Here is an 11861-nt window from a genome sequence, read left to right on the forward strand (position 1 = left end):
TCCAACGGAGGAAGACGATCTTCATGCTCAAACAGCGAGGGATAATCTCACAGTTATCATTATGGAGTGCGCTGTAGAAGTAGGCGGTGGGATGGTTCGACGCGACACCGGCAAGCTATCGCAGGAGACGAATGATTTTATTAACGCCGAAGCATGAAAGCGTCTAACTTTATTGACAGAATATAACTGGTAGAGCTATCAAAGTTAATAAATGAGCGCAAGATAGTGGGTATAAAAAGTTTTATATGGCGAGAATCGAGCGTGCTTCAAGGAACGGAGGTAGCCAAAAAGCGGTGCAGAGGAAGCCAGGCACAGGTAAAAGCCTGATGTACGCGTCAAGAAAGACGGCAATGTTATTAGCAACATGAATAAGATAGTTAAGGTAGCCCAAGAGTTCAACACAAATAATTATAGTAGCCAACGTAATCCGAACACTAATGGGAGAGGCAGCAGTTCAGAGCAATGGGACATCCCGCCAGTAGCGAAAGAGGAAGTAAAGAAAGCCTTAAGAACAATGCGAAGGAGAAAAGTAGCTGGTGAGGATCAGGTAACAGCAGATCTGTTGAAAGGCGGATGGGGAGATTCGCTAGAAAAGCTAGCCACTCTGTATACGCAATGCCTTCTCACTTGGAGCGTTTGGGGAGCTTGAAAGAACGTTAACATTGTTTTAAATCGTACGAAAATGGACGTCAAGGACATAAAAAGTTACAGACCGATCGGCTTACTGACCGTTGCCTACAAGGCATTTACTAAGGTAATGGCTAATAGATTGAAGGCTACCTTAGACTTCAGTCAACAAATGATCAGGCGGACTTTCTTACATGTACTTGGCAATAGACAAAATTCTCACCATGAGTCAGGTGCTAAAGAAATGCGCAGAATATAGCCAACCTTCATTGATTACGAGAAAGCATTTGACTCAGTGGAAACCTCAGCAGTGATGCAGGCATTGCGGAATCAGGGTGTAGAAGATCATTATGTGAAAATACTAGAAGATATCAGTAAAGATGTTAAAGGTTCTTCATTCTTCACACCTCGCTTCCGTCGAGGCGCTCGTTTATTGGGCCTTCTCTCGTCTATTTGCCAGACAGCCATACAATGGACGAGCGATGTCAAAGAGGGAACAAAGGAATTGGGCTTTTATAACACTTAAAAGTAAAGTCTAGAGCAGCAAATACACACACAGAAGAAAGATCGGCTATGCATTCAGCTAGCAAAGCTCTCACAAAAGTTGGCTCGAGCTCCAATCTCGCTCTTCACGTCTTGCCCAAAGCCGGGGCCAGTCTACCAGGCAGCGCGAAGCCTGGCCAAAAACCGCATAACATGATGGAACGTGCTCTTAGATAACATAGCTCGAAAGTTCCGGAAATCGGCGAGGCCGCTGGGGGGAGAAAGAAGACGTCGCAGCAAGTGTTAAGCTACGTCTCCCTCCACCTGTCTTCTCGAGCGCTAGAACTCACTCGAATCGAACATGTCCCCGTGCGTCCTGCTTCGCCAATTCGCGAGGGGAGGCGGTCCTGGCCCCTGTGTTGGGACGTGCTTTTGCTGCCGCGCGCCCTTCGGGAACCCAGGAGATTCTTTTTTTCTTTTCTTTTTCCGGCGAGCGCACTGGCATCAACTCGCGCTTTCCCCATCACAAAAAAAAAATTTCTGAGCTCTTTTGTCTAGCCGATCTAAACACAAGTAAAAGGCCACGACTTTCCGCCTGCACACTGAAAGTCCGCGTACACATTTGGCGTTCGCTGTCCTTTCGCAGCATGCACGTCGTTCCCGGAAGGTTCAACCTTGCAGTCATGCACACATCACTAGTCTGAGTTCGTGCGGTCATGCAAACAATAGAATAGAATAGAATTTATTTACATCAGTGTACATGATGTAGGAGGCCTGCAGAAAAAGCTGCCAGGAGCCAGCTTGACAGGGCCGCAGGCGCCCTTCATTGGCAGTACTCAGTGGAGATAAACAGCACCTAAGCCATAATGAAAGAAATCGAGTTTTCAGCGCATGGAATAACACGAGGTGTATACATGAGAACTTAAGAGTGGCATACATACAACTACATTTATCATGCAAAAAAAACAAATACAAATATGCGTACAACAATATGAAAAACTTTTGCATTGTATTGAACGTAATTTTTTCAATTTGTATATTTCGACATTCTAAACTGTTCAGTATCCTTTGCAGTTTGTTCTGCAGCATTTGAAGGCCGTATGTTGCTCTGCTTGTTTTAACCTTCCATGGCTCAAAATGGCGTGCATTGTAAGACTCTAGATTTCTTTGTAGTTTAGCTATTTCCAGAATAAAACCATTATTATATTAAGCATCTTGTTTGAAGAGTTTGCAAACCCGATATTCTTAATAGTTTGTGGCTGGAATATCGTTCTACTTTGCGAATAACGCACGCGTATGAGAGTGCACTGGAACATTTTCTACAGCTCTTAACAATTTTTTTGCAACATGAGGAGCTTTTCGATGTTGGATTTAGTAGTTGATGCCCATACCGGATGGCAATAGTTCAGTGTAGAGGAGAAAAAGCTACTGGAAATTAACATCAAAATGTGGCGAGGGAACACATTACATTTTCTAGAAACTATGCCAACTATTTGTGACAACTTCTTTGCAATGGAATCGACGTGGCCATCCCATGACATTGTGTATTGAAAAATGACGCCCTAAGTCTTAAAGCTAGGCAAAATCTTTATGATAGTTGAGCGTAGTAAAATTTTGTTTTTTGTATCGATGTTTATTGTTTCTAGTATGAAACAGAACCGCTTTTGTTTTACCAGCGTTGATTCTCGGGCTATTTCTTTGTCCATTCATCAAGCTTCATTAGCCCTACATTGGCTGCAGCTATTATCTGATCGCTTGATTCTATTCTAAAATATATAATTTTGTCATCTGCATAGTTTATAACTACAGCCGATGGAGCTATGGTGTAAACATCGTTCACATACAGGTTAAAAAGAAAGTGGCCCAGAATACTCCCTTGTAGTACGCCGTAGAAAACATGAAATGGGTCGGACAAAGAATCATCTATGGCTACTATTTGGGTAAGGTGTTTTAGGTAGGAATCGATAAGGACACTGGCTTTTACGCGAAATCCATAAAGTTCCAGATTAATTATCAGCTCTGCATGATTGATAGTGTCGAAAGCTTTAGAGAAGTCGACATGCGAGTCCAAAACTAGCTTTCCTTCTTCCAGCCTGCTTAAGACTTGTTCCCTTTGGGTCACAAGTGCAAGTTCTCTGCTGAATCCTTTGCGAAAACCGAACTGGGAGTTGGCTAGCAGCTTATGTTTTCCTTCAAAAGTTGTCATACGTTTTAAAATGGCCTTTTGTAAACCTTTGGAAAAGGTCGGAAGTAATGATATGGGACGGTAGTTTCCCATAACATTGTTGTTACCTTTTTTGTATAGTACACTTACTCGAGCAACCTTCATTTTATGCGGAAAAATGGCCTGCTCAAAACAGAATAAATATGCGCACTAGACATGGAGCAAGACGGTGGGCCACGCACACAGTTCGTGGAGTCGTTCTCCGCGCACTGTCCCGGGAGCGCACCACAGTGCACTGCACGGTTGCACACTACTACACACGCAGGTGAGCAAAGGCGACCGGGAACGTTCACATGACTCAAGCTCGAGGCAATATCTGACAAACTGGTCGCTGCAGTCAGGCAGTGGGATTCATCGTGGGAGTCACTCTGCCTAGCGCTCCTGCTAGCTACTGTGCACTCATGATCGGTTAATTCGCTCAGCGTGAGTGACTCGCTTCCCTGAGTTCGGTGCTCTCGTCGCACGCACCTATTTTTTTTGCGTCACCGTCTGCGGCACCTTTGAGGAATGCACCCAGTGTAGCCACCTCACGCTTTCGGCATGGTATGCGATATGTGCCGGGGACTGAGTCAGGTGCCTCGCTGGGCGTGGAGGTCACTACCACTAGAGTTGCAGCAGGGCTTACCGCATTGTTCGCCTTTCTGACCTGGGTCGGTTCGCGCGTGCGTTCCGATCCACTCGACCCGCCAGGAAACGCCTCAGCTGGCTCTTCACACGCGGTAGCATCGGGCTCGACAACCGCTACGCCACCGCGCCCGCTGTCTGCTCACTCTGCCAGGGCCGTCGTCTCACGTGCTGCATTCGAACGGCTAAACACGACAAACGCGCGGGGGGGGGGGGGTCTTGTAAGTTTCAGCGTGCGCGGTAGCTTCAGAAGCAGCCTTCGCGATGTCCGGCTCGCCTTTCGACAATCTGTTGTGGTCGACAGCGTCGTGCTCGATATCTCCGCTGAGCACGCCGTAACGCGCCGCACGGCTCTCAGCGGAGAACGCGACGGAGTCTGAGCTTGACTGCACGCGCCAATCGGAGTCTTAACACGCGGCGGTCTGCCGGGCACGGACACTTTATTTTTTGTTGTTTTTATCGTCCAACAATAATTTTTGCCACTCGCCCACCACGACTGGAAATTTTGCGGGGCAATGCGCCCGTCGTTATCAATCTGTCTTCTCCGGGTTTGCGCTACTGCTATTGCCTTTCGGATTTCTGCTTGTGCTACTGCCCTTTCGGCTTCTTCTTCTGTCCTCCGGGCTTCTCCTTCTGCTATTCTTGTTGCCTTCTCTGCTTCTGCCTTCGTTTCACGAATTTCCAGCTCGTACTCAAGCCGCTAGATTTTAGTTTGACTGGTTCCCTTCGTCTTCCTCCTACCCATGACTTCTATCGTGCTACTCGTCTACACCACGCACCTCCCGCTCCTAATGTCGAGCCACGCACGCCAACGGACGCAAGAAATTCCGCTCCCCTGAGCAACCTTTGCTCCTTTCTCGCCACTTCGTTCCTCGATGCGGGGCCACCTCCTGATGTTGGTCCCTTGGGCCGTCACCACTTTCGGCCCTGCGTCCCTTGCACGCGTCTGAGGTGCCGTTCCCGCCTTGATGACCCGGAGTCCCGACGAGCTCAGGAAGACAATGCGCCAGCTTGCGTAACGGACTGGCTTTTGCGACCGGTTATCGCCAAATCCTGCCGAGACTGCGTCAATAAAGATGCCAAAGGTTCTTCCTTCTTCACCCCTCGCTTCCGCCGAGGTGCTCGTAGCAGACAACCAGACGACATAGAGTTTCTGACTATTACCTAGAGGGAAAACTCAAAGCATCATGGGTCGATGCGCTACCTAGTGCGGGACAGTAGAATTTTTTCGGGAACACAGAGTGGCACTACTAAGATGCCCCATTCCGCCAATGGCGCGCTCCGCGCACAGACGGCTTTGCCGCGAACGTAGTGCGCAAAAGCTATATTAGCGAAATTGCAACAGCAAGCTACACCAATAAGATGCTTCTGTTCTCCGAAGTGCCATTAAAAAACCTCTTAAGGTCTTTAAGAAACATTCTTTTAAACATTTTTTTAGGTGCGGCTGTTAAGCGCGAAATATTATTTTTTCTGGATTGCAATATTGGCCAATAGCAGAGAAAACCATCCATTATTTGGGCTAACTTTACAATTACATGCTTTTCTATTCGTGTGTTGCAATTCATAGAAAGGAGATTGAATGTTAGAAAATTCCTGATTATCGAACGACGTTTACTTTTGCATTATTTTTTCGCCACAAGTTGTGGCCCTGTAGTCGTTAGCGCACCGGCTCAATATGCTTAGAGCACCTATGGTGGTTTTACTGGTATTGAGGAAGCCACATGCAAACTGCAGTAGACAGAACGTCAGCTTTCCCTCTAGGTAATAGGTAAGAATACCTATGCCAGACGATGGACGGAGGATGACACACGGACGAACAAAGGAACTGGACTTTTATAACACTAAAATTAAACTGTATACAAGCAAATACACAAAGAGAAGAAACAGAGGCTACGCACTCAGCAACCAAACCTGTCACAAAAGTACGCTCGCGTTCCAACAACGCTTTTTACGGCTTGCTGAAAGGCGGGGGCTGTCTACATCTATGCGCGAAACCTGACCAAAAACCGCATAACATGATGGAACGCGCTCTTAAATAACATAGTTCGAAACTTCCAGAAAAAGGCGAGGGCGCTGGGAGAGAGAGTGGACGTTGCAGCACACGTTAAGCTACGTCTCCCTCCACCGGTCTTCTCGAGAGCGCTAGAACTCACTCGAACATCTGCCCGTGCGCGCCGTCCTTCGCCAAGGTCGCGGGGGAGAAGGTCTTGGCCCCTGTGCTGGTATGCGCTTGCGCGCGCACATTCGGCAATGCCCAGGAGATATCTTTTCCTTTTCATTCTTCGGCGTGCGCGCTGGCATCGACTCGCGCTCGCTATAGCGGCCTTACATTATCGATAACGACTGCACGGCTACCATAGTCCTCCATAAAGTCAGCAATAAAATCACAATAAAATGGCTGTCAGGCAGGGACACACGATGTCGCCAATGGTATTCACCGCCTGTTTACAGGTGTTACGTCTCGCCTACGACGCGCGGTATAGCCGGCGCGGATGCAACGGATGCCGCGGCTTCGTTCATCGCTGCCGCAACGCCTCCCGCCAAGCGCGTCCAGGCAGGTTTCAGTGCCACGTGTCGTCGTGCGTGCGTGTGTGTGTGTGTGCATGTTTTGCCCACGCTTGTCAAAGCGCGGCAGCCGGGGAGAGGAGCTCCCCAACTGGGAGGCGAGGAGGTCTGACCGGCGCCGGCCTGGCGGACGCGCCCGTCACGTCTGGACATGTTCAAGCGTCGCCGTATCGGACGCCTCTTCCCAAGCCGTTCCTTCTTGCCCTCGACTCCGTGGGTATAAAGCGAGCTGCCCCGGACGCCAACGGGAGACTTCGATTCCTTCCTTCGAGTAACGTGGTCGCCCTGACCGGCTGCTCTTTTGCGATGCCAGAATAAACAAGTTGTTCTGTTGCCAGTCGACTCATCCTTTGCCGGGATCTTCGGATGTTTCCAGCTTTGCCCCAGGCCGCCAGGCCAACGCTACCCTTGGGGCTTGCAACCCAGATGCAACACAGGAAGTATTCCGAGGCCTGTATTGGGAACATTTGGGGATAAGAATTCAGAGAGAATATCTAAGTAATCTGCGATTCGCTGATGACTGCCTTCCTAAGTCACTCAGTAGATGAAATTCAAAACATAACAAATGAACTAGAGAGGCGGAGCAAAACAGTGGGCCTAAAATTAGCGTCCAGAAAACCAAAGTAATGTTCAATAGCCTCGCAAGGAAACCGTAATGAACAACTAGTAGTGAGGTGCTGGAAGTGGTGAAAGAATACGTCTACTCATGGCAGGTAGTGACCGCTGACCCGGATCATGAGAGGGAAATAACTAGAAGAATCAGAATGGTGTGGAGCGCATATGGCAGGTTCTTTGAGATCATGAGTGGCAGTTTACCAATATCCCTGAAGTGAAAAGTATACAACAGCTGTAAGTTAGAGGTACTCACCTACGGTGCAGAAACGTGGAGGCAAACGAAGAGGGTTCAGCTTAAGTTAAGGACGATGCATCGAGCTTTCGAAAGAAAAAGTATAGGTGTAACTGTAAGAGACCATGTCAGGATATTGTGGGCGTCTTTATGTTTGGTTGGCGCCGAAATTATAATTAATCGAATCAACCTTCCCATCTCTGCACTCTCCGTAAGTTTGGAGAAGGTGGAAAAGCCAAATTCCGCACCCCGCATGCGAAAGATGAGATTCGACTGATGCTCCGGGATAGGGGCCATTAGCTTTTGACCGGAGGCATGAGGTGTAGACACGTTCTGTAACAAACCCCTTTACTTGGGTATAGAACAACAACAAAATGTTACAAAACCAAGACCAACAAAGCACGGTTCGTACACAGGCGGAAGCACCATGGCGATTACTATACAACTATTTTACGTGAGAAAGAAATGCTATGGGAAATATTCAGACGAGAAGCAGGAAGCAACAACACAAAGAAAAGAGTGCAAGAGAGTAGGGAGAAACGGTGGCCTACCTGGGGCGGCAAGGTCCGGTCGTAGGGAATGTCGGGTTTCGGATGCTCGTCGCGGGGCTGATGGGGGGTGGCGGATTCCTGGCGAACTTGGGTCATGCGTCTTCGGGACCGTCGTCGCAGCGCTCTACGCGGCAGAACCCGCCTAGGCTCCATGCCGACCACCTCCCTGGCTGACGTCACTCACGTCCACAACCACAGAATTCTTCAAGGCAACTGCCCATCTCGCAGTTTTGCCGCCTCCGCGTTGTGGTGACAACAAAGGAACAAAGAAAACGCTATTCAGGCGCCGTTTACAGCGAAACGCAGATTTTGACAGAAGAAAACAAACAAACCAAGAGGAACGCGTTAGAAAGCTACAGTCCTAAGAAGCAGGGTATGCGAAGGTCGCGAAGGGTGCCGGGGCAGTCAACCTACACCACCCCGTTCCTACAATGTCCAAGCGCTCGCTACGCGGCGATAATATTAGGAGGAGGCGGAGTGGCCTTCACTGAGCCGCCAGCATCGTGAGGGGTCAATCGTACACGTGGGAGGGGGGGGGGGGGCAAAAATCGTAGCCGCCACATTGCGACACATTTCTAAAAAAAAATGGCTCTTCAGCTACCTCTGCCGAAAAAGTAACAGAAGGACATGGCAGGCACGGAATTTGTCACACAATCGCCACCAAAGTAATGATATTCTCAATAACATTCACACACAAAATATACAATTTTCGTGCATGCACAAACTGTCTTGCCGGACAAGCAAACGGAGGTTAAAAACGCGCACTTCACAGTGACGGGCGCGCACCGCCTCGTTGCATCATCAGTTCTCCAGAGAGGCTCGCAAGATCGCGACCTAAAACAACGCCTCAGGCCGCACACTGTCACACCTCACGCAGTAACGCCCCAGTCACCCAAAAACAGTTTGAGAGTGCACATTCAGTTCAAGCAGTTCAACACTGTCACACGGCACCACTTAAGCGTCTTGCGCTGCATAACATTTCGAAGCAACAGAGGAGCTTTGGTTACCTCTGCCGAAAAAGTTAACGAAGGACAGGGCAGCGCGAACTTTGTGACAGACCGGAAGTGGGCAGAGTGGGTCAGGGAACAAACGCGGGTTAATGAAATCCTAATCGAAACCAAGAGAAAGAAATAGGCTTCGGCAGGGCATGTACTGCGATGGCAAGATAACCGCTGGTCCTAAGGGTAAGGAATTGCATTCCAAGAGAAGGCAAGCGTAGCAGAGGGCGGCAGAAGGTTAGGTGGGCGGATGAGATTTAAAAATTTTCGGGGATACGTTGGCCAGGGTTAATTGGCGGATACGGTTAATCGGGGATACGATGGCCAGGGTTAAATGACAGGGTTAATTGGCGAGACACAGGAGAAGCCTTTTTCCTGCTGTGGGCGTAGTCAGGCTGATTATGACGATGATGATGAGGTCTTGATTACTTCAGAGTTGCAGAAGTAGCAGCCGTCTGATAAGACGCTAGTCTTTTGTCTTGTGGCTCGTGCACTCCTAGCGGGAAGCTGCGTTGCTTTACTGATGCCCGGTATCAATATGCACTACAGAAGAAAGACGTGCAGGAATATGATTGCAAGATTTAGCTCTGTAATTCACTGCGTCTCTGCACCTTTCTGTAGTGGAGTACATGTCTCCTGTCCGCATGCTGATCGTGGAGTCTCTTTTTCCGATATATTTGAGAAAGAAACATAAATGCTTTCTTGAAGACAGCCAGCCAGCCTTCAGCAAGCTCGCTCGTACAACAAAGTTCTATGTGCCACATGAAGCCACAGGAACACAACCATCAACTTCCGGCATCGTTGAAATTAGCCATACAATGCCAATCAGGTTATCGTTGAACCAGAAAGCAACCATGGCCATTCGCCCAATAGTACCCCTTGATCTGCATGTACTATTCGCGTTTATATGCTAAATTCCTTAGTAGTTGAGGTGCAATAACTGAAGGAATTTTCAAAATATGAAGCCACAAACTGCAGTCGAAGCGGCGCGCATCAGACCAGCAGCTGTCCATTCATGAAATGCTCGAATAACGCATGATATTGAAGACGGCTTAGCGAACAGCTGCAAAATTGTTCGATCACAAGAAATATGCTGCTATCTGAAAGTAAAATTTCGGAATTCTTTGGAGGTGATTAGCTTGACGTGCAAGACTTTGTGATCATGTTAGCCGGTATTCGGTTTGAATGTCAGCTAAGAGTATTTTATGCTTAAGAAATTGTCGGGCGCGTTCGCGTTCACGTAGCGCACAGGCTCAAAAAAGTGAGGAAACGACGCTCGCTGCGGTGAGTGCCTGCATGTCTGCGCCCACCGGACTCACTTCTAAGAGCAGAGGCGCCGAAAAAAAGATGCATCGAACAATGATAACTTTCAAATTTACGAATCGCAAAATTTCAGCGCGAAAAGAAATCACTAATGGTAGAACAGCTCCGCTGAATAAACGCATTAATGCGAAGCACAAACGTGCATTCAATTTCAGCTAAGAGTCTTTCTACAATGCCAATACCACGCTAGGAGGAAGAGACATTTGAAGGGACGACGAATCGAAACTGAGGGAACTAAGCTATGAGAGCTGACACTGTGCGAAAATGTACTAATACCGGTATTATGCCTCGGCTAAGCTACCACAGGTGCGCTCCTTGCACGATGCTTATCTATTCTAAAAGCCCGCGTGGATTATGCGAAGTGTAGCACAGTCTGTTCATTATGCCACTCAGATCTGGCTGTGATCCTGTCATCGAATGACTACACGACCGTCTTCTCCATGGACCCGGGCACACGCCTGAAATGTCGATTGGCTAGCCAGACTAGCCTAAAGATCGCTTAGAGTTTGCTTATCGAGCACGCACGTCTCCTTTCTTCTTATTCCCCAGACACAAGGGCCTAGTCACGTGAAAAGCGGGACGGAAACCGCGTGCACACAGTGCCGTAGCGAGGCTAGTGTTACCATTTTATGGAGCTGCCCTTTCGAGCTGTTGTGCGTGAGTGAATTCAAGGGAATCGATAAAAACTCAATCCTGGATTTTATTCAGGTCCGGCGCTTTTATGCTGAATACTGTATGAGCTGAATGGTCTAGATGATGAACGCCAAAAGCAGAACCGACTGAAACAAAGAAACCGAGCACTGGCGTTGATGATGATGACGATGCCTCAGGCTTAATGGCACTTACCTACGGCGGGGAATTGGCCGCTTTTACCTGCCGGCGTGCCCCGTCTACTTTTTTCTTTCACGTTATTCAAGCACCTTTCTTTTTGCTTCCAATTTGCGAACCAGACACTGATATCAATGCTTAAAAGCCGAGGGCGAATTCAGCACCGGCGCACAAATCGTAGTGGTGCTGTTGAATGCACTCGGAAATCAATGCCTATTTAAGGTTGTGTCTGAAACTGGTGTGTGTCCAAAGTGTTGTTCTAATTTTCTTTCCTTGAGATGTGACCATCTCTCCGGATAAATTCAAACTAAAGTCTGCTCTTCACCACCTTGCAGCTGTGCATAGCGAAGCGGAACCGTATCGCCGTCAACTACGGCATAGCCGCTTTCAACGTGGAGTACTCGGAGACCAGGAATAATTGCGGCCATAGTAATTTCCCCCGCCTGCGGCTCCTCAAGGCGGTCGTGGAGTTCTTCAGCAGCAGTTACACCTCGGAAAGCGCATACGACGAGTGCATAATGCTAGCTTCTTCGCTGGGACTGTCCAGGCCCATTTCGAAGGCGTGAAAGCGGCAAAAATAAATTTGGTTTCCTGCATCTCGACGTGAGGAAGTGGCGGCTGGGCACATTCCACGCTAAACTGGAGACGCTCGATGAATAACACCTTGACATTGCGTAAATAATTTAGTTCTCAGTTTCAGCATTCTTTCCACCTCCATTAGAAATAGCGAGCGCCCGAGAAAAAGTGAACTTCATTTATTTTGATGGCGCTGGGGCTAAGTAAGAAGCCAC

At 48.4% G+C, this 11861-nt stretch overlaps 1 protein-coding gene across 1 annotated transcript in view; it reads left to right on the forward strand.

Moving 5' to 3' along the window:
- LOC144108723 (uncharacterized) overlaps positions 1-11636 on the forward strand; it is a 161151-nt gene extending 149515 nt beyond the window's left edge. The window contains exon 14 of the mRNA XM_077641893.1: positions 11406-11636. Within this exon, the coding sequence (XP_077498019.1) occupies positions 11406-11636 (231 nt within the window). The remainder of the gene's footprint in view (positions 1-11405) is intronic.
- Positions 11637-11861: the final 225 nt, after the last annotated feature.

The sequence above is a fragment of the Amblyomma americanum genome, chromosome 10 (genome assembly GCF_052857255.1).
Source record: "Amblyomma americanum isolate KBUSLIRL-KWMA chromosome 10, ASM5285725v1, whole genome shotgun sequence".
NCBI classification, from domain to species: Eukaryota; Metazoa; Arthropoda; class Arachnida; order Ixodida; family Ixodidae; genus Amblyomma; species Amblyomma americanum.